This window comes from Engraulis encrasicolus, chromosome 22 (genome assembly GCF_034702125.1).
Source record: "Engraulis encrasicolus isolate BLACKSEA-1 chromosome 22, IST_EnEncr_1.0, whole genome shotgun sequence".
In the NCBI taxonomy this organism is placed as follows: Eukaryota; Metazoa; Chordata; class Actinopteri; order Clupeiformes; family Engraulidae; genus Engraulis; species Engraulis encrasicolus.
This window is the reverse complement of record NC_085878.1, coordinates 22,940,797-22,965,001: the sequence shown is the minus strand read 5'-3', so window position 1 is coordinate 22,965,001 and position 24,205 is coordinate 22,940,797. Positions and strand designations below refer to the sequence as shown.

General features: G+C 43.8%; 1 protein-coding gene across 2 annotated transcripts in view; it reads right to left on the bottom strand.

Annotated features, from left to right (window-relative positions):
• adamtsl3 (ADAMTS-like 3) overlaps nt 1-24,205 on the bottom strand; it is a 182,801-nt gene that overhangs the window by 100,694 nt on the left and 57,902 nt on the right. For both annotated transcript variants that reach the window (XM_063188098.1, XM_063188100.1), the window contains exon 4: nt 3,858-3,985. In XM_063188098.1, coding sequence (XP_063044168.1) covers nt 3,858-3,985 — 128 coding nt within the window. The remainder of the gene's footprint in view (nt 1-3,857; nt 3,986-24,205) is intronic.

Here is a 24,205-nt window from a genome sequence, read left to right as displayed (position 1 = left end):
TCTCCCTCCTCCGGAGAAAGAGCGCAGTGTTACCATAGACTACACTTCCCATGACACCTTGCACTTCAATCACGGGAGTGGTCTATTATATAATTAGGTCAAGTTCAAGCACAGTGGCGGTGAGGCTGTCGAGACATCCACATGCAAGCAGCGTGAGAGAGAACGCAAAGAGTGTGCAGCCAAGAAGATTGCCTTTATCCGGACCAAGCGCGTGAAGACTGAACTGCTCGGACCTCAACAGTGTTGCGGGCATGTCTGTGTAAAGGGATCCTTGTCTGTGAACAAGTGTGGACCAGGACGTGCCAAAAAGGACTTTGTCAACACAAGCTTTGTTCCAGGCAGACGTGGAGGAAATTCCCAAACCAACCACTTTCGCTGTCTGGACACCTCCAGACCTGGGCGAATGCATCAGTAAAGAAGGACGGTAAAAAAAAAGGTCTCCAATCTTCACGCACGTGGCTCTTCTGTTCTACTCTCTACCTCGCTAATGCTCCAGCTCTCACCCGCCTCATCCAACCACCTCTCCCGTTCAACAAGTGCATACATAACTCGCGCGCACCCACACACCCATACACCAACAAGTAAGGACACTATTGTTTTGAATGAACTTTAATTATGATCTGAAAGTAATGCTTTGTGTAATTTGAAAATTGAGAAGCGCATTAAAAATAAATCAGTTTCGTGTCGAACTGAGTTCTTTTCTGGTCACTGGTTATCTACTCATTGTGGGAGTGTAACAGTTAAACCGACTTCAGTGTTCTCGCTGCCTGGCGCCCAACTCAAAATAATATTAAATCTTTAAAATACAGTCGGAGACACCGTTACAGATGGCGCCCAACGTGGGGCAGTAGTGAGGCGTTTCCCCACCTGGCATATTTCTTTTATTTGTAATTTAACCAGTGACTTGAAAAAGCGCCACCTACTGGCCCCACGTTGGGCGCCATCTGTAACGTGCAACCGACTATGTTCTAAGTTTTTAAAGTTATTTTAAGTTGGGCGCCAGGCAGCATGAACACTGCCGTCGGATTGACCTGTTACCACTCCCACAATGAATAAATAACCAGTGATGACCTTAGAAATAATTCAGTACCACACAAAAAAAGTATTTTGTTATTTTTAGTGCACTCTTCAAATAGAATTAAACAATACAATATTTTCAAATACAATACAAAAATGTCAAAGTACTTGAAGTGTTAGTGTATGAATGTGTGTAATGTGTGCGCGCTTGTGCATACGGGAGAGATGGGTCTGAGCGGATGAGAGCTGAGCAGTAGCGAAGCTTGAGAACGGAACAGTGGAGCCAGGTGAACGAAGACTGAATTCCTTTTACCGTCCTGGAGTTCTGAAGTCTTCGCCCTGGTCTGGAGGTACAGACAGCAAAGGTTGTCGGCTGGGTGAGACCTCCTGGTCTGCGCAAGGCTTTCGTGACAACGTCCGACTCTGTCGATGCGTCCTGGTCACAGTCTAGAACAGACGAGGTTCCCTTTTTGCTGTTACGAACATCAACGGTGATTCAAAGGCAATCTTCCAGGTTCACACTCCGCGTTGTTCTCTGTCTCTCGCTCTGCAGATGTCTTCTCACAAACTCTCAGCCGCCATTGAATTTGAACTTGGCCTCCTTATAGGCTACGGGGATAATTGGTGACTGCAAGGTGACATGGGAGATGTAGTGCGTAAAACGGTATCGCTGTGCTCTCACTCCAGAGGAGACAGAGGCAGTCCGTTACAAACTGTATACTAAAGGCTGTGCAGTTTACTGCTGTGAAAGTCCTTAAGCAATGCTCAGTATTATATCTTATTTAATGAAGTTTTAACTGGGTATTTAGATTTGAAGCAATCCTTCTTGTGCCATAAATGTATCTCTACTTGTCACAAATGTGAAAAAAATATTAAACCATCATCATCAAACCCTACCAAGGGAGACTTCAAGACCTCAAGACACTTAGCACTGAGAAAGACCTCAACACAGCTCACATGTTGCCACACATCATACTTTATCTACTGTCAAGTGGTCGTAATTGTGCACAGGAGATATTGCAAAATGAGCTTGCGTGCTGCCTTGCTCAGGCACATCTGCATCTGGTAAGGAAACCTGAGAATCCTGCTGAACAAATGTCTTCATGCACAGGAAACTTTCAATTGCAAAACAATGAGTCCAATTTGACGAGGCAGAGCCATAAAGACGCTCATAATGAGATGCCAAATGGAGCATGCGGGTACACACACACAGACGCACACACCCACACACAAGCACAAGCACACTCACACGCACACACACACAAACACTACTTGAGCTGAGGGATCATGGTGCTTGCTGCCCAAACACACCATTAGCCCTCTGCAAAGGAATGCAGCACTCACTTACGTTCGTTTTATATTTGCACAATAAATATGGCCCCATCCTGCCAGCCATGGTGATCAGCCTAACCACCCACCCCTCCAACCCTCCATGCATATTATCAGCTGATGAACGGAGCGTGTTATTTTGCAGCAGTGGAAAAGGCCATAAAAAGACCTGCCAAGAAAGCTGATGCCAACATAATACAGGGCATGTGACAGAACATCTGTAAAACACTGAGGAAGTGGGACAGCATTGGAGGGCAATGCAGGGGGGGTAAGCAGATATGTTGACCCTGCAACACCATAACACACGAAAATAACTATTCAGAGGAAAGTTTCAGGAGACAGTCCAGAACCCTGCTAAGCTATGTGTTAAGTTGTGTACTAATTAGTCTGAAGAACTACATTGCCCTTTCATGCTCATGGCCAGAGTCACTACTACAACATTGTTATGGCATTACAGAATTGTTCTACATACGTTACCTCACTTGAGGGCCATCTGGGCAAGACCTTAGGGAATTTAAGCTACTGCATTTTAGATTAGTAAGACCAGATCTTCTGAAAATGAATGGGGAAACAGGATATAGAGACTCTCAGATAGCTGAAAGTCATGAATATGTTTAAAACTGCCATGAAAAGTTTATTAGAATAATAACGTGTTTAGTTGCTTCTTGTGAATTAAAATGAAGCTTTTAAAGCCACTTTTCTCACAGGTTATTTTGACCATGCACAGGTGCAGTACACAGGTGCAGGTGCAAGATGATTGGAACACTGTTCACTTGGCTTGGCAATAATGATTGGCATTTGACAGTGGAACAGGCGGGATATTTGCACAAACCCTCCATTCTTCTGTAAAGGACGGTCCCCTTTGATTCTATGGTGGAATCATCTCCTCTTAAATAAAATTGTCTGGTTTAAAGTTAAAGATTTGACCATTCTGGTAATAGCAAGCATATCACAGAGGCTCTGTATAAAGGGTTTAACATCCCTGTGACCCATTTGGGTACCACACCCCCTGAACAAGTGTAGGATTGTTCAGCAGATGATCTGGTCTACTGCCCCATCCTTCATGCCTTCAGAGGAAGAGCTCCAGACTGCAGGGTCGGCCCTTGGTTGACCTTGGGATTCATTTCTATTTTAATTTTATTTTCCATTTTAATAGCTGAAGTTTATGGACACAGCTGCATAGTTGAGTGGAGAATTTGAGTTTTTCTGTGTTTGTGTACATGAGTGTGTGCTTGTGTGCAAACGTGAAAAAGAGACAGATGGAGAAAAGTCTGTGTGTGTGTGTGTGTGTGTGTGTGTGTGTGTGTGTGTGTGTGTGTGTGTGTGTGTGTGTGTGTGTGTGTGTGTGTGTGTGTGTGTGTGTGTGTGTGTGTGTGTGAGTGTGTGTGTGTGTGTGTGTGTGTGTGTGCGTGCGCACGCGCACTGTGCATGCATGCATGTGTCAGCATGTACACATGTCATTGTGTGTGCGTGCGTATGTACTGTATGTGTTTGATGAGATGTGACCTGACCCTCCGTTCAGACATCTGCGTAGTGAGTAGGAAGCTCCTCCCCCACAGGTGCGTGAGCACTCGCTCCAGGTGCCCCACGCATCCCAGCCTGCATCCCTGTCCTCGTCCGACCGCGTGGTCCTGGAGGCCTGGAGGAGAGAACACACACACACACACACACACACACACACACACACACACACACACACACACACACACACACACACACACACACAGAAAGAGAGAAAAGAACCCATGAACATCATCATCATCTTCTTCGTCATCGTCATTGTCAGCAGCTGCATCACAACCCACATCATCATCAACACTAAGGTCACTGTTAAACTCCCTCATTCATCCCCAATTGACACTGATACGCTATGAAGGCACAATGTGGCCTTTCTGGCTGATGCTGTTGAGAGAGAGCCAAAGGAGCACAGGGTAGAGGGCCACAGTATCCACAGACAGTCCAGTAATGATGTAGGAAGTCAAGCATGTGGTAAATTAAATTAGAGCAAAGCCAAGTAGTTTTTGTCTTCGGTCACCCTACAGGTTGAAAGTGAAACTACCAGTCTTCAAGTCTTCTTTTACTCTGTTCGAAGTTGGGAAAACAATGAAACAGTTTAAATTATTTTATTACATTGTCTAACAGTTAAATTACTTCTTAGTACCTCCATTGTATTTCTATGCATGTTAAAAACCTGACAGAAAGCCACTTTGAATTGACGAAACCTGAAATTCCTCTGAACATACGGATTCTGTTCAGATTCTGTTATTTGGGATGTCTATGTGAATTGCAACAGGTACTATCATTTTGTAAAAATATGACACTCTTGGAAGTTTATTTACATGTAACAGACAAAAATTCCATGTGAATATATGCATCGATATCAAAAGTAATGTTTGGCTTGCTATGATCTGGTTCACAACTAAAAATAATTTGGTATGCTGCATCTAGGATTTTAGTGTGTGTTGGCAGGACTTCTTGCATTTAATGGAGACATATTTTCCTTCAGCACAGAGGGGGGTTCAACATTCTTTGGTAATGAAAATACACATCGAGGAGGCGCAAATGCTTCCTTTAAAAATCCTTTAAACATAAAGAAAGATTCTATTCCAACTTCAGGGAGAAGGCATTGACGTCGGCCTTCTGCTCCCTATAGGAACCTCCTAAACAACATTCACATGTTTCATTAGTACAGAAGCCTACTTTTGAAGACTTGTTTAGAAAAGCTTTTAATTGTTTTGGCCAGGCTCCCTGATTTTAATTCAAAACATATCTGATCTTTTGACAGGCCAGATTCAGTACTAGGGGCCTAAAGTATGGGAGAAACAACGCTACAGAAGATGTGGACCATATTATTCACCTTTCAGTCATACAGTATGAGGATATGAGTTTCTGGATGGCAATCAGGCGTTTCTGTGTGCAGGGGGAGTAAAGACAGTCACTTTCTGAAGCGGGTCGAAGTGGCAGCTGAGAACAGCTCCAGCCTGCATGTGATCCCCATCCGCCACATAATCTGGCAGAGCACGCTGCATCCTCGGTATGAGAAACGGGCCTTTTCCCAAAGAATACTGGCAGCAAGAGACAATATTATCGTCAAATATATTGGTTTGTGCATGTCGGAAAATGTGATCCAATTGTGTGAGCACACAAGTACTACACACACACATACGCCACTGCCCTATCCTCTCCCAACCTCCTTCTAAACTCATGTTACTATTTACATGCTGTATGCCCAGAGTCTGCCCATATAGACACTAAAATTGTCAAATAAAAAAGCTAAATCACAGTTCATCAAGTCAATGAGGTGAGGCTCCCTATGCGATGGATGGACACAAGTGAGTTAATGTAGCCATCAGCCAGCTCGCCCGGTCAGAGCAGAGCCTGGAGAGAGAGAGAGAGAGTAGAAACCCCATCCATTCAGTTCTCACACCTACGCTACAGTACGCTCCTGCAGAAGTTGCCTGCACAGCAAGTGATGACAAGGGGAGACTGGTGTGGTTCAGAGAGGCCTGAGGCCCATCCATCCATTATGCAAACATGCAGCACACCATGTTCTGGATACATTTTGGACAAATGCAAAGTGATGGGAAGAGAATGGACGAGGGGACAGGAAGAAGGGGAGAAATTGCTAGGGAGGAAAGCAGAAGGAAAGACAGAGCGAGCTGAGCAGAGGGGAACAGAGAATGGAACAGAAGGCGGGATATGGAAGGGAGGAAAAAATAAACAGAGATAAAGGAAGTAAAGGAGTAGAGAGGTAAAATATGTAAAGGAAAACAGGAGAGACAGGAACCGAGGTGAGAATGTAAAAGAAAGAGAACTCAGGTGAGCAGAAGGGAAGAGAGAGGGGAGCAAAGCCTGGTGTGAAAAGCCATGGATCAAGAATACCAGCCAGAGAGAGAAAATGAATCACTTCAATGTTCAAGCCACTTAAAGTTCTTTGTTCTTCCATGCCAAAAAAGAAAGGGCTTTGATGAGAAAGAGAAGCCACTTTGCTGCTGGCATACTCTACTGTACAGGCCTCGGCAAGGGCTTTATCTTCCCCCAGTTCTGCGTATCTTTGAGCAGAACAGCCAGGCGCTAGAAAATGTGGCCTTTTTTTGGCAGTGGCTCATCAAAAATAGGAAAGTTGGCCCTCACTCCAAGGTGTGATGTCAGCAGTCTTTGAGATGGCAGCAAGTACAAAATCGGATGCTAGCAGCAAAGAGTTCTAATATTACAGAGAAAGGGGAGAAGGGGAACATGGCACAGCCCTGGAAATGAAGGAATGAAGTGGACAAACAGACATGAGGAAAGACATAAAAAAGAAAATGAGCAAAGGGTATGAGGGTAGGTTGAAAGACTGTTTCCCTTCCTCTCTCTCTCTCTCTCTCTCTCTCTCTCTCTATCTATCTCTCTCTCTCTCGCTCTCTCTCTAACCCTAAGAATGGAAATCGATTTACTTTCAATTGCGAAGCCTGTTATTCCTGGATGCTAGCGGGTGCTCCGCTGGACTGAGGCATTTTTTGCGGCCTGATCCAAATTGCTTGCAGAGGAAAAACATTAATTCCTCTGACAGCATTATTTATGCTTGGTCACCACCGACATTAACATTAGCTCGACTTCCCTTGTCTCCTCTCCCTCCGTTCTCTCTGGACTCCATTTAAGGCGGGGGGCTGGGTACAGGAGCCTTTGGAATCTTCTGACCTTGAGTAGGACAGAGGAGGGAGTAATGCAGGGAAGGAAGAACCCCCCCTCCAAATTTCTCCCTTTACTCCTGCTACATGTATGGATGGAAGACTATTGAACGAGTATAGAGCCAGGTTTGGATCTCCCCCGACTAAATGAATGACTTTTGCGTTTTCCTTTGTGAAGGATAAAGATACCTGGCTCCTCTCCATATGTCATCCCTAAAATCAGCTGAGCATGGAACTTGATAACTACCCAGGAGCAGATCATATGGACGGGAAGCAGAAAATCAGACACATCATGCAATCATCTTTGGCTGGACCCCTTTGCAGTCCATTCTCTCCATTTTGCAAATGCTGCTTGTTCACTTGTCCGCTCTGGGCAAAGAGAGCAACAGCGTGCAGCATCAGCATCGGTGCCTGTTTAAATGTAATTACACGCCGCCGGTACAGAGCTCACTCAGCAACTCATATATCTGCAGTACCTACCTACAGTACAGCTGCAACACAACATCACATACCCCACACTTTATTTTATTACGGGGGAGAGGAAAGGGAAGGAGGAGGAGGAGGGAAGTGGGGCACAAGAAGGAGAAGGAGGTGGTAGAGGGTATGTGCCAGACAAACGAGTGAATGAGTAACTAAAACAAGCTAACAACGTTGATGGAAGGGGTGGCGGGACACGGTTACACTCATTCACCCCTAGGATGATATGGGTTGGGTTGGGTTGGACTGGGTGGAGCTGAGTTGAGCGTTTCAGGCAAAACAAGTTCTCTTGCATCACCTCTTTGTTCTGATTTTCCTGGAGGCCCATCCAGATAAAATGCAAGTGGGGCTCACTCACCACTTTGCACTCTCTGTTGTGTAGCTATACCAAAGTTTACATGACACCATAATTGCTGACAGGAATGATACTATTGTGGCTAAAAGTGTCAGACAGCATTTACGCTCTCAAATGTGTCAACACTACAGCCAGTGTGCTATGTGCCCTTGCGTGTCAATGTTTACCTGCAAATAAAAGACTTTTATTTGTTCTACGTGTAGGTCTAAGTGTCAGTGTGTGTGTGTGTGTGTGTGTGTGTGTGTGTGTGTGTGTGTGTGTGTGTGTGTGTGTGTGTGTGTGTGTGTGTGTGTGTGTGTGTGTGTGTGTGTGTGTGTGTGTGTGTGTGTGTGTGTGCACATGAGAGAGAGAGAGAGAGAGAGAGAGAGAGAGAGAGAGAGAGAGAGAGAGAGAGAGAGAGAGAGAGAGAGAGAGAAAAAGTTTGTGTGTGCGTGTATGTGAGTAAGAAAGAGAGAGAGAGAGAGAGAGAGAGAGAGAGAGAGAGAGAGAGAGAGAGAGAGAGAGAGAGAGAGAAAGTTTGTGTGTGCGTGTATGTGAGTAAGAAAGAGAGAGAGAGAGAGAGAGAGAGAGAGAGAGAGAGAGAGAGAGAGAGAGAGAGAGAGAGAGAGAGAGAGAGAGAGAGAGAGAGAGAGAGAGGAGGAAGGGGGTGAGTGCATTTCTGCCGTTTGTGCATATGTGAGCATGTGCGCGTGTGGCGAGCAGTGTGCGAGTGAGTGCATTACTGCTTCTTAATTCCATAAGTTGGAAGGCCGTCAGGGAAACCCGACACTCGGCGCTGCGGCCTGCTAGTTATAAAAGCCTGTTAATACCTGCCAATGTAAACAGGCCTGCAGTGGTGGACAACGATTTCGCCTGGTTAGCCTCTCGCTCTCGACAGCGGAAGCATGGGGAGTTGACGAACGCCATGTCTCCCCTGCCGGGTGGAGCCACTTCCAGCCTTCCAGGCTCCAGACTACAGACTCTGTAGTACAGACTGGCCTGGTCTGTTCTAGTTTGGTCTGCATTTTAATCTGCTTCGCTCCACAATGTAACCACATCTATATCCACCATCATACAAAGGGTGTCAATCCCAGGCACTGACTTGAATATAAGAAGATGCCGTACATTCGATTCTAAAGTGAGGCAATGGCGGGGGGTGGGATAAGACCCGGAAACTGGAGTAAATCGCCGCTTCCCATTCATCTCTATGGGAGACTGGAAGCAATGTATTTCCTTGCCTATTCTTTCCCAGTCTACTCTATTTCGTGCAAACAATAGTTTCCTGTCCATTTCAAACAATTCTTTTTTTTTTTTGACTGACTGACTGACCCTTTGTTTAAGAGAGCTATTAAGCTGTTTAAATGAACATTGTCAGTTGGTTTGATTGACAGCTCGAATTCATTTGATTGACAGTCAAACACAACCTTTGTCCTATCGGCACTTGTTCAGTGCGGAATCCGGAAATGTAGGGCAGAAGAATGCTCACAGATCAATCGCGGATGCCTCAAAACCATTGAATGGAATACAATAGAAGCCTCCTGTCCATATATATAAGTCAGTGATCAGAGTTCAGAGAGAGAGACATGGGTTCAGTCTGGTCTGCTCTACTCCTCAAGCTCCAAAAAGAAGTCCAGTCCACCTTTGGGATGCATTAGAGCGGAGACTGAGTGCCAGGCCTTCTTGACCAACATCAGTGTGTCACCTTACCAATGCGCTTTTGGAGGAATGGTGAAAAAATCCTTTAAACATACTCCTCAACCTTGTGGACAGCCTTCCCAAATGAATTGAAGCTGTAATAGCTGCAAAAGGTGGAACCATATCATATTGAAGTCTATGGGTTAGGAATGAGATGACAGTTAAGTTCATATGTACGTATGTGAGTGAAGGCAAGTGAGCGTATACTGTACTTTTGGTAATGTAGTATAATGTATATTGTGCTCATGTTAATGTGGTCTGTCTGGTTTTGATTCATAAGTCTGTCTGGCCATGCAGCGTGAACTCATTACAGTTCATTTAGCCTGTTCCCTGCATGATTGCAAACGAGCCGTACCGGCACCATGACGCGTCCCCTCCACAGCCAGGTCAGGGACCGTTGGAAATGCTCGCCTACGACACCGAAGACATACATGAATAAAAGCATCTAGTAAATCTAATGCAAAAATAATATCTTAATACATCTTATAATGTCACATATTTCTCTGCCTGTTTTCTCTCCCTCCCTCTCTCTCTGTTTCCCTTGTGCCAGCGTCTTGAATTAGCTGCTCCACGGTGATTAATTGAGGCGTGCCGGTGCCCGGTGTGTGGCAGCGACCAGAAGCAGAGGGGTTTGAAGCCCAGAGTAAATGTTAGGAAAAAAGAGGCGTGCTCCTTTCAACACTGTGGCCTGATGCATACCACACACACACACACACACACACACACACACACACACACACACACACACACACACACACACACACACACACACACACACACACACACACACACACACACACACACACACACACACACACACACACACACACACACACACACACTAAAAGGGTCTACGGCGGGTAACCGACAGGAAACTTTTGCAAGACTAGGGCTCTGCAGCATTGTCAACGCAAATTATAACAACTAACCCAAACAAAGACGAACTCCAACTCAGTTCAGGCACAAACGCAATAGTCACACACGCAATATAATATCATATGGCAATTGCCGCGTCCAACACCCTTTCAACGACTGGCTGTGTCTCTCCCCTAGTGAGGTACTGAAGAAACTTAAGGAGCGGAGCAAGGCGTCGAGTAGCCCGCCAAATGTTGGAGCTGGAGAGCGAGAGGGCCATGCCATGTAAAAGACGCGTGACTCAGAAAACCCACAATCCCCAGGAGGACCCATTAAAAGGCACTCGGGTGTTTGTGGTGAAAATCTGAGAGAAAGAGCAGAAGAGAACGAAAAGAAGGGGGAAAATCCAGAAAGGCTACTCCCCTGACAGTGACAGATACCACCAGGCCTTCTTGCTGTCACAACGGGGCACCCTGAAATAAGAGTGCAATTGGCGTTAAGAGAGGCTTGGGCTGAAGTGTCCCTTCAGTGCTGAATTGGCTTTCTTTGATTACTTTCGTTCCTGGCACAATAGTCCTGAAACTTTGTATAGACTTAGACTTAGACTTATGTTTATTGATCCCACAAGGGGAAACTTGTGTGGCGCACCAAAAATGTTGTTTAAGTCATGCCACTAAAGACCTCTGCACTCACACTTGAACTGCATGAGCTACTGCGGCGCTCAGTACGTGATAATCTTCACAGATGTAAATAATTAGTGGGAAGCTCCTCGTAAATAGTGAATAATTGACGTGAGCCTTTCATGCTTTAGCTGTTACAGTCTGGAGCTATGGGAACAACAGAAAATCACAGAGCAAAGTGGTAAACAAAATAAATCTTGCACCGTGACCGCAATTAGTATCAATTACAGTACACTGTCAACATTCAAAAGCCATAAAAATCAGGAGACTCATCAAATTTATTGGATGACAATGCTTCATAAATGGACAAACAAGTTCTCTGGCACAAAATTCCTGTATGTGAATCAAACTGAAAGGAGGTCAGGCGGCTTCCAGTAATAACTGACTGAGCAATAATGAACTCGTTAAAAAGGGCCTTGATTCAGACACTGGCAGTCCTCCTGACTGGTGACAGTCCAGAGAGACAGCCTTCATCTGTACAAAGCCCAGAGACTGGTGGGCCTAGACGTGTGTGAGGGTTTGTTGGCGACACAAGGAGAGACAGATCTAGGCCTATCTTGCCCCAACACAGACACACACAGTCTGGGAGGTGGACGAGGCTGACATAAGATATAGGCACACAGGCAATATGACAGATATGGAGAGACGGAGCCGACCCAGAAACAAAAGCCAAGACAGATACACTGTATGGATACATATGGCAGAAACACACACACACACACACACACACACACACACACACACACACACACACACACACACACACACACACACACACACACACACACACACACACACACACACACACACACACACACACACACACACACACCAGGGAGAGAGACAGAGAGCAACAGAGAAAGAGAGAGAGAATTTTATTGGCGATATAGCGCCGGGGACACATACACACAAATTTGGCCAAGCAAATCAAACTTTGCCTTTCATTCCTATGATGGAGGCGAAGGCAAGCGAACAGGAGCGAATCGAAAATATAATATAAGTTTAATATAATTGGGAGCGAATTTCATCTGCGGTGGCCAATCAAATCAACAACAAATGTTTCATTCCATTTGATTCACCGCTACAACCTGATGACTGTTGAGCTGTTGCCTAATTTCGCCTCTCTTCGCTTCACTCGTTTTGCCTGCATGTGTCCCTAGCATAAATGTGAAAGGGTGAAGGAGAGGAAGAGAAACGAGAGACAGCAAACGGAGAGTGTACTGTATGTAACAGGAGAAAGGGAGAAGCAGGAGTGTGTGTCTATATGAGCAAGTGTGCGAGATAAGGCTCCAAGGCTGCTGTGTGTGCAGCTCGGTCTCCTCAGGCTCATACAGTCTCCTGGCCTCAAGGGACCCTCCAGCGGAACTCTCTCATCAATCATATCTCAGCTCCAGATGCGTTTATGTGTGTGTTCCCCATCTGAGTGACGGGCTGAGGGAGTGACTGAGTGACTGTGTGTGTTTGTGGCAAGTGGGTGGCGTGTAGGAGAAATATGGAAGGTGGATGAAATATGTAATGTAAGAGTACACAAACATCTGTGCGTGGATGCGTGCGTGCGTGTATGTGTGGGAGAGTTAGTGGAAGTGGACAGAACATGTGTTGATATGCAAACCCCTGAATATGTGTGCAGCATCCAAGTGTGAGGGTGGGAGAGATGAGGGAAAAAGAACAATGAACAGGCCCATGAGGTTTGCCAGATGGAGCAAAGCTGAGCTGAATGTGGGAAGGAGGGTAGTGCAGACTGAGGTTCACAGTAGTGTAGAAGTTCACCAGAAGGAGTCAAGCAGAGTCTGGGGGGGTGAGAACTGCATCTTCTCTCCTCTCATGGAGCGGAAGTCTGCTGTGAGATGGATGGAGGGATGCTACACAGGCCGGCCTCAGTGGCCTCGGTGACAACAGCTTTCGCATCTGGGTGTGTTTTTGCGTTTTCCACACAAGCCCAAACGTGGCCTTCCCCTGATGAATTAGGAGCTCTGACTTATCATCCACCACAGCTCTGACCTTCTGTTAGCATGGTCCTTACAAAAAAAAGCCAGGATACAATCACTCAGCCATCCTTTACAAAACACACACACACACACGTGCGTGTGCTATACAGCCCTGAGAGATTGCTCCGTAAACCCCAGACAAACAAATTGTTCCCGTTCCTTCCCTCTCCTTATTGAGATCAAAGCCAGTGACAAGCCGTCCCATATGGAGGCCATGGCTTGTACTGTATGCAGCGTGCAGAACACAAGAAGTCCAATAATCAGCTGTCAAACTGTGCTGTGCTGTTGGGAGACAACCAAATATGCCAAATAACATAATGCAGAAATCTGTTGGCTGAAAACATACACGCAACACACAGCAGCTCACTGGTGGGTGGTATGCATGGAGTGCTAGATGCAGTACATTGCTCCAAAATGTCACTGCTGAAGAGAAACGCACAGAATGGGGAAGCAGAGGGAGAAGAGGGATATAAAAATGTAACGTGTAAAATGGTTCTGTAAAGTGTGAAATGGTTCTCTCCTGGTGATGTTTGATGCAAAAAATTACTCCAGAAAGCTCTTCCTCTTCTTGACCAAACTGTATTCTGGGAGCATCGGTGAATAGCTGTTGACTGCTGTCTTCTCTCTGCGTGCTCGCTACAAGAACACCACCAGAGGGGCAGACATTAAGGTTGTGGAGGATCAATCAAGCAAACCACCAGCAATGAACTCTACAAATCTCTGCAAGCATTCATGTTCTCATTCTCAGAAGAGTGATTTGCAGAGTCCGGGGGCGCCTTCAAAACTAACCAATTCAGCACAACTACGATGTCTCATGATATGTAGGGCCTCTTCTACTTTTTATTACCAACTAGGCCTAAGCAGTTGCCTCTGATAAGCAGAGGTATATCTCTGAAACGCCCTAAACCTTGAATTAGGACACAAATTTACTAACATCTATACTGTAAAGGCATCAACATGTGATCAATGTACCTATTAAAGAGTAAGCTCCCAATTTTTTTTTGCAAATCCACCTTTTCAAAAGTTATCACACCCACATAAAAGTCACTCATCTTTAAAGTTGGCCATCTTGAAAGGCCTCCTAAATGTAATCAGTCCCTCTACCTATTAGCAAATCCGTGTGTCCATTCAAAAGTTATGGGCACAAAAAAAAGTCAGCCATCCTGAAAGTCTGCTATCGTGAATGCTTTAGCCTCCAAAATCTAAAAAGTTAATCTACTTATCATAGAGTACATCATAGAGTGGGCACAGCAACAGGCAGCTGAGCAGCGGCGGAGTCACTTTTTCTCCCAAAAATTAACCTACAAAAGTGGGGATCATCTTTTATCCAGGATCATCTTATATTTGTGCCAATAAGGTAATAGAGTCTGGCCAAAAGAACTTTATAACCCACTACAGAGCTATTCAGAGAGGCCTCGCTGACCACCAAGACTGCAGCACGGGCCAAAAGAGCTGAAATAAAACTTATGGACGATACCATCGGGAGGTGGGGTCAGGGGAAAGCAAGATTTGTGGATAAGACATCTTAATGAATTTGGTTTGATAAGTTGAGGCTCTGGCACACTCCTGGTGATGCATTGGTCTATCAACATGGGCAGTCATGTGTGAGCGGTTAGGGCGTCAGACTTGCATCCCAGAGGTTGCCGGTTCGATTCCCGACCCGCCAGGTTGGTGGGGGGAGTAATCAACCAGTGCTCTCCCCCATCCTCCTCCATGACTGAGGTACCCTGAGCATGGTACCGTCCCAGCGCACTGCTCCCCATGGGGCGCCACTGAGGGCTGCCCCCTTGCACGGGTGAGGCATAAATGCAATTTCGTTGTGTGCAGTGTGCAGTGTTCACTTGTGTGCTGTGGAGTGCTGTGTCACAATGACAATGGGAGTTGGAGTTTCCCAATGGGCTTTCGCTTTTCACTTTTTTTAACAAATACCTAGATGTTTTTGTAGAGACGGGACAAATGTCCCATTAATGCATAACTGGAATATATAACTTACTGATATGCATCACCACACACCTTATCGACCCTGAGGAGGGACAGCTCTGACCCTTCACACAAAGTGTTATACGGATACGCCATTAGGGCCATTTATTCTGTGTGGTAGCGTGATGGAGCAGCTAAATTTGTTTTTACAAGGCTCCTTAGAGTACACAAAGCTCCGCTCAAGTCCTGATGAAAACAATCAAAACGGGAGGTCCCCAGCTCTTACTCATAGTCGGGTGCTGAGGCTCCAATCTCATGCGAGGTTAAACAAATGTGGAGGAGAGTCATAACACACACAACACTTCATCACTAGGATGGAGGTTTTTTTTTGTCCTAGTAGATGAAAAAGAATCACCAGGCCAAAAACAGAAAGTCATCCCTCTCTGCAGGATAATGAATGCAAACACTACACTGAACACTAACAAAACATTGGGCTCCTTCAGCACCTAATGTTGGTACTTCTGTGGGTTTGGATTGAAACAGAGGATTCTTTACAGAGAGAGCTCAGCGCTATTATCAACTACCTCAACCCTTTTCCCAGATCCAGCCAGTGCCAACACAAGATGGCAGCGACGCTAAAGCCAGACACACATCAGAGATTTAAGATGACAGCTTGATTTCCCCCTTTCCCTTGAACTAGCAGCATCAGGTTGGGAACAGATATCACTCAAAAAACAGGGTTGCTGGGTTCTCAAGCTGACACTGTTCTTGCGTTCTAAAGCTGATCTGTTCTCTGAAAAAAGAGAGCTAAATTAGCCAAACTCATTTCTGTGGTATTTATGGATACCAGTCGACTGAAGTTTATGAAATCCAGTATTAAATTAGAGCACACTTCAAAAGGGCCTCCAGATTCAGAAAAAGATGTTTTTTTTCTTTGTGTCCCTCTGTGCCTTAATTAATTTTCACAGAAGCATATAACAATCTCCCCGTTCTTGAGGAAATGAGAGCAAGGGCTAGAAGGAGCACTGTTGTGGTCTGCAATGTGAGAAGTCTTTATTCAGTCCAGTCGGGTCAAACATGGGTAGATTTCAAGGGAAATCTGTTTGAAGAACAACATATGTAATGGAATGAGTGAAAAAAATTAAAAAGTAAGTTTTAATCTGAAATCTGCTTAATTTAAACACAGTAATACATTATATCTTCAGCATGTCTCATACAACTGAATAGTTACACTGGCAAGGAATTAATAACTGCATCTTCATTAAGCTGTATAGCTGGCGCTCTCAACATGTTATACAAAACAGTAATAGATCTCAATGATTGCCAAGATGAGATCCATCAGCTAAGTTGTAAGTATAACACTCCAGAGTTGGAAAGAATATAGCCTTAATGCTGTATTAAAAACTGTGTGTGCAAGACTTTTGTTCAGTTTATGAGCTCCATTCTCATTGCATTAAAGGGACACTGTGCAGGAAATGGTCAAAAAAGGTACTGCAACTATGCTGCTTATTGAAACTGGGCTGCCTATTGCCAAATTTGATCTTTTCATGAAAGTTTACTAAGTATTAAACAAATATTTTCTAGTATGGTCCAAGCACAGTCATTTTCGCAGCTAAAAATGACTATTTTTGGAAATTCAAAATGGCGGACCATGGAGAAGATTCCCTTTACATGTATGAAAAGTGCAAATTTTCAAGTCATAATGCATACTTGGAATTTGATGGTGGTGGTAAATATTGATGAAAAAGGTAACATTAGTGATTGGGCAGCATGAATTCTAGAAATAAACAACTACAAATCTCACACAGTGTCCCTTTAAATATTTCAAATGACATCCCCAAAGCAATTATTTGGATCCCAAGTAATGACTGTACCCATACGAAAATATTGAAGAAATATTAACTGAAATAGTTTTGCTTCAGACTGAGATGGGCCTTGGATGAAACCACTGGGGAGCTTTAGAGGAAGTTGTTTCTTATTCACCCTGAGTGGGGCTATGACAAACCCCACTGACACTATAAGCCAATGCCAAATGAAATTAGTTAGTCATGCATTAGTTTTGATCTCTATACAATTGCACAAGATGTGTACATCAGACATAATGTATAGGCCACAAACAACTACTACGGGTATGAAATACTTTACATAGAAAATCATTGGCAGTAAAAAACGACCAAATGGCAACAAATCTCCATTGTAAATGTACATTGTAAATTGACTGTAGAGGAGTAGGGGGCAGCAATGTTGCTGATTGGTCTTAACCATCCTGCAGTCAATTGGCCGCAATCTTCCGTCTAATCTTCTCCTATCCTCCTCAGGCCATAAACCTGCCCGGCATACAAACAAACACCATCACTCTCTCTCTTTTTGGCCTAAGTGTTAGTGTGTTCTCCTGGGCTGTCCACTTGTCCAACATATGCATAATGCATGCATCATAGTCCCGTATAACGGCTGTAGGGTGGTGGGGAGGATAGACAGAGATAAACAAAGAAAAAAGAGAAAGGTTACCCAGTATCTCTCCTTTTCTCTCTGAGTAATGACTGTAGCCTACTTGACATTTGCATGGCTCCTGGATGCAATGCATACACATGAGCCGAGGTGACCCTTGTAAGCCACCCAGACTAGAGCACCAGGACAAATATACAGTCCATTCAACAGTTGCTTCCCTGGTGTTATTTCTGATGGTTGCAATGCCCAATATACAAGTGCTATTATGGTCTATCCCAGCTTTAGAGAGAGAGAGAGAGAGGGGGGGGGGGGGTTGTGCAGGGGGGAACATAGAGGCAGGCAACGAAGGAAGCAGGGAGTTGCAGCAAACAAGGCAAGGCAAGGCAAGCACGGCACAGCTGCTAAGGTCATTTGTTTACCTACGTGCAGCCTGGGTGTCAAAGTCAAACTTTTTGGGTGACAAAAGGCCACTGTAAAATCCCCCGCGGCCTCTGGCCTTTGGAACAAGGCAGGTAATGAGTGGTTAGGGGGCAGCCACATCTCAGCCAAGTAGGACAGCCACCTTCTAATCAACGTGTGTGCATTGTTGAGACTGAGATTTATAACTTCTCTAACACCTCTACACCTTACGGTAGATACATCACAAAATACTCTACAGAGACGCTTATATACAGTAGATGCTTGGAGTCTTGAAATGCAAGTGGGACTTAAAGGAAACGTCCACCTTGTTTCAGGCAATTGCTTATCTGTAGTTAAGCCCTAGTGAAATATAAGAATGCATAGATTTTTTTCTGTATGTTTGCAATGCCTAGTTTGACAATATAACCATATTTCACATAATGGAAGTCTATGGTAACAAATAAAACATCAGCGAATGTTCTTGAAAGCCCTTTAAAATGAATGTACAATTCACCAGAGTGCAACAGGGCTATTTAATTCCGTGCAGTCATCACTTGTGGCTTCATGATAATGGTATCATTAACTTCCAGTGATTGTGCTGAGCTATCCTAATAATGCCAGTCTACGTACTGAACACACTGAGACAAAAATTAAAATAATAATAATAATATGCATATTCATGTGTAATACTTGAAAATACTGAAAATATGTAAAAAAAATTGGAAAAGGGTGGACCGTTCCTTAAAGACACTTGAGTTGACAGCACTTCTCTCAAATGCAATTAAGCGCACTTCCTTTCTTAATGTAACTGTGCCATAGTGGTATCTTTACAAGAAGTAAAATTTAAAGTCTAATTATAACGAGTGAACACAGGAAGATATAATCAATGGTGATACACCACATACCGTATGACATCATATGAAATGAAGACAGGACTCATGACCTCTTTGGTTAAGTTATAGACGACTGTAAATAAATACATCCACATTCAATGCAGCTGATCCCAGTCCAGCCCAGCCCACACTAGCAAAGCACAATACAGCCATTTCTCTAGCCATGGACGCATACCACGAACTTGCTTACAATTTTGATCAGCTATTACTCAAACTCTCTGTTTTTTCTCTCATTATTTAGCCTCTCTTGCGCGCACAAACACACCCAATAAAAAAACTGGTCTCAGTGACAGTTGCATTTATCTAAACTATTCCCAAACTACCAAGTCAACGTCAGTGCACACTGGACATCATTTATCCAGCAGGCCCAAAGGGTTCTCCTCAGAGGCTACGCCTTTATGCAGCCCTGTGGTGCTGGATTTTACAAGTCGATCTCCCTCATTGCCAATTCATCCTACTGCAAATGTGGAGGTGGGAGAGGAAGAAATGTAAACTGCCCGACAACAACTAAACACATTTTTACTGCTGTGCAAAGAATGTTCTCTGCTAATTTGTCTTTCATGTATTGACCCGTCATTGACATGTGAGAAGACGACTAGTACTCAGAGGAGTAAGTGGGTGACATATTTATTTTCCGTGTTTACCATGCAGAATGTCACTCATCAGACCTCTAATCAGTGTTAGATATGTTACATATTTCCAGTCTACTTTTTCAGAGTAAATTTACCACTTATCACAAAGAATAATATTACTGCAAACAGCAATTACTATGAGCAGTGAGCACCTTCTGATACTGTATGATAAATCAGTAAACAAAAAAATGTTGAAAGTGCTGTATAGTACCTTCGGCCCTCTCTTTCAGCAACAGTATATTAGACAATTATTTGCGCTTCACAGAATGATGGCTGCAGCATGGCCTCATGACTGGTGATTGTAGCACCTTTATGCGTGCCGTACCTCCAGTGGCACACTGTAATAGACATTGAAATGTAACTACCATAGCACTACAATACTATGACACAACACAGGCCCTTTAGTAATGCACCACGACTTGGTCATTACCATACTGGTAACAACAAATTTATAAAGCCGCGTCTTAAGGGGTTAAGGTATCCACAATCTGTAGAATCACTATGGAGTACCATAGTCTATCCAGCCCGACCTACTCTTAAACAAAACAAGTCAATAAATTCTGTTTTTGCTGACAACAGGCACAGATATTTACAGTAATTTCCAGGGAAGTCCCAGCCTCATAAGAGAGGCATAGCAGGTCATTTGGAAAGCAAATTACATTTTTTGGCCGAGCTCCAATGCACACAAAGCAAAGAAGCAATTCAATTAAACAATGCAGCAGCTCAGCCACACTCCAGCCCTTGCCTGCATTCACTGACATATTTTGTAATAACATACATAATAGAATCAATTACAATGGCTATCTACTGTAAATAGGCTTTTATCTCTTGTTACGGGTCCCTGGTTATGCCATGGCCCTATGATAGATGAACAGCACTTCATAAATGTTCTATTTTATAAAGGCTAAACTGGTGTGTGCAAGTGTGTGTGCAACTGGTGCAAGTCTTTAATGGTACATTTTAAGATGAGGACCCTTGTAAGAGCCAGGCTTTTCATAATAATGCTGTGTTTTGTTTGCATCAACATTACAGTATGTTTTCCATTGTATTCCATCGCCATTTTACTGGAAATGTGACAAATAAATGATGTAAGCACATTTTGTAGGTATTTATGTGAAAAGCAAGCTCAAACTCTTTCAGAAAAAGTTATTTCTTTGTATCTGTGAACTGTCACAGTATATTTACAGTGAGAAATGCAGACACATCAACACCAATCCCACATAGTTTTCAAGGTTTGTGTGTGTGTGTGTGTGTGTGTGTGTGTGTGTGTGTGTGTGTGTGTGTGTGTGTGTGTGTGTGTGTGTGTGTGTGTGTGTGTGTGTGTGTGTGTGTGTGTGTGTGTGTGTGTGTGTGTGTGTGTGTGTGTGTGTGTGTGTGTTCAACAGCTTCAAGTCCCCTGTTGTCCGACTGGCCAGGACACTTCTTTTCCATGGACGGCACAGCAGATATAATATTTCCAATTATCACATGCCACTCAAAATTGGTGCTCGGCACAGCGGAGGCCAACACAGCTCCGGGAGGCTCCTTTTTTATCCCCCGCTGGGTTTGCCCTGCAATCCAAACACATTACCCTTTCACCTCATGCATTTCCAACACGGACATGCCGAAAACTCCAAACACTCTTGTGCAAGTCTGCGTGGCTGCGCTCACAGACTCCTATGGCAGTCGCCAGAGAAAAATGAAGATCACTCAAAATGGCACTTGGAAATCAGAGTGAATTTTTGCTTTTTTAAATTTCTCACAACTTTATTTTCATCACAAACTAAAGACAAGAGGTGAGGCAACACTGTGATGGTCCCCATCTATTGATACAATTGAAACTATTTGGGGATTTTACGGGTCACTTGGGTACCACCACTCCTGTTGCTTTCCACACTAGCATTAAGCTGGCACCTGGCAGGTTCACGCTCACTCTTCTACATGACACGTCTGGTACCCAACTCGCCTGTCAAACAACAACATAAGGTGCCACGGTAACCACAGCAGTTTTTTCAGACACCTGTACTGCTTTTTAAAGACTTAAGAAACTAGCGGACTCAAGCCTCAAGACTGAGCATATCACCTCCAACCTTTTCTCAACAACCAAACACACACAGTCCCCTCCAAAAGTCTTGGGACAGCAAGCCAAATTCTTGTTTTCCGTTGTGCACCGAAGACATTTGGGCTTAAGCGAAAAAGATGAATATGAAACATAAGTTCAGAATGTCAGCTTTGATTTCCTGATACTTAAATCTAGATGAGGTAAATCATTTTGGATTTATCACCATTTGTATTATTACACCACATCATTTTTTTAGGTGAGCAATAGCATTGGAACATGGAACACACATTTAAGGATGATTGTTCAAGCTTAACATAGCAATGCATGAATGCATGAACTTGTTGGCCTTGGTTCACACATAAAAACGACTGCATTTCTTTCAAAGAGGACAAATGAATACAATGGCCAGGGGGTTTTGTATGGGGGGACAGCATTCCATTTTGAAGTTAAAAGAAAGAATCAGTCAGTTATATTGCACAAACATTGGCCATATAAGTACAACAATTTGGAATGTACTGGTGTACTGAGCAACAGATGTTGAAGCCGTTGGTCAGGGGAAAACAATAGGTGAAATATTGTGAGAGATGCAAAGAAAAAGCCCAAACCATGAGGAAAATCTCCATAGTGCAGGGATGAAGGTGTTATAATCCATTGTTCCAATGAAAACTCAGACAGAGTAAGAAGCAATACTACAAATGACATTACTACACAACTCACTCATCACCACTAAGAATCTGAAGGCCATATTGAATTTTGCAGAACAGCTCCAGAGAAGTTCGGGAAAACAACTGTATGGACTGATGACACAAAGATGGAGTTACCAAAGTCACAGAAAGGCCTAAATATGGTGAAAGAAAGGAACTGGATTTTTTCTGCAAATTTCAACATGGCCTTCAGATTCTTAGTGTTGATGAGTGTGTTGCATTTGTAATATTCCATCTGTATTTTTTGGTCTTTTTATAACTTTATTTTGCAAAAGGGCAGAGAAGAAGTGACAGGAAATGAATGGGGAGAGATGTGGGGAAGGATCAGCATAGAACCCGGGCCGGAATCGAACCTGGGTCGCCGGAGGAGCAGCCAGTGCCCTACCGTTAGAGCCACAGTAGGGCCTGCATCTGTGTTTTTGCGCTCAGCATTTTCTTTGAACAATGGATTGTAGTACCTTCACTCATGCACTGTGGCGGTCATTGGTGATTTGATTTACTGATGCAAATTTGTATTTTTTCTTCGCAGCTCTCACAATATTTCTGTCATCAACAACCAGCTGTTTTCCTTGGTCAACCTCTTCAACGTTTGCTCAGTACACCGGTAGTTTCTTTCATTTACAGAACATTCCAAATTGTTGTACTTGCTGCGTCCAATGTTTGTAGGACTGATCTGATTGAGTTTTCTTTTATAATCTACAACATAGATTGCTGTTGTTCTCCTCGTAATGCATTACTAAAGACACTGTGTAATGTCATAGTAGTGTAGCACTATGGTAGTAAAAACTCACTGGTGGAATGGCATGCGTTATGAGGCAACAGGTAAAGTAGAGCAGTTATGTAGAAGTATTTGATTTTTGGAAGAATAAAATTAAACAACTGGTCAACAAGCAAAACCCAAAGGTCTTCAGTGAAAACCAAAAAAGAAGGAAATTTGCTTTGCTGTTCCAAAACTTTTGGAGGTCGCTGATAGACACAGGCACACAGATACGAACGCACGTGCGTGCATGTGTGCGCGCACGCACGCACGCACGCACGCGCGCACACACACACACACACACACACACACACAGTATACATTCAGTACCCTGCAGCGCACACATGCAGTACCCACACACTGTCTGGTTGCCCAGTCTGCCTTTGTTTGCTGAGCCTTAGCAACAAGCTGGAGAGCAGAGAGAAGTGTTGATGAGAATAAAAAGGTGCATGCTGTCATGGGCGCCAGGCTCTGGCATCGGATCACAGGGGGATATTTACATGAGCCAGTTTCCCTTTATTGGTTATGCACTCCTGCCTTTGCACTCTGCTGCTGAGGGCTGCATCCGGCATGAACTTCCCACACAGGGCACCCCCGGCAGTATCATTCATCCCATTGGACTGAATTCAAAATACTCCCTTGGACAATTGACGGTTGCTTATTCTTTGAGAATGCCAGGGAATAGCATGGGTTTGGTCATTCATGTAAAGAGTAGCTTTGTTTCTCCTAGTAACAAATAGTGTCTGCAAATTCAATAAGGCTATGTAAACACAAATTGTGGAAAAGAGCGGTCTCTACTATACAAAACATAACACCCATATATATACAGTATATAGGTCAATGTATGGCAGATTTGATTCATTAAACGGTTTGTTTATCAACACGTTTTAAAGGGGCAATATGTAGGATTAAAAAGTTTAATTAATCACTGTCCCCAGTCAGCCGATGCTTATTTGAGTCAATAGTAAGTGAACGATGACTCTCGCGACCACTTTCACGGTCCGCTGTCAGAAAACCCCAAATGTAACTTTTGACAGAGCTACCCGAACAAGTGACGTGGGAAACAGTTCTCATACGATAAATGTGCTTTACATACAACCAGATATATTCACATTTGTATCAACTGCTAGCATTCTGTGATGAAAAACATTCTCTCAGCGAGCTTAGTGAAACAGCATTTTTTCACGACGGTGTAGATTTTGAGACAGGTATGACAAGGGCAACACGCAAACTAAGTTACTTAATCCTACATTGTGCCACTTTAATTGAAACATCTGCTTGATGTTTTCACAACATGAGACATTTAATATAATAATCGTTGCAATTGTCATTGCTCAATTAATAAAATATTAGTTTTAGGTTCTGG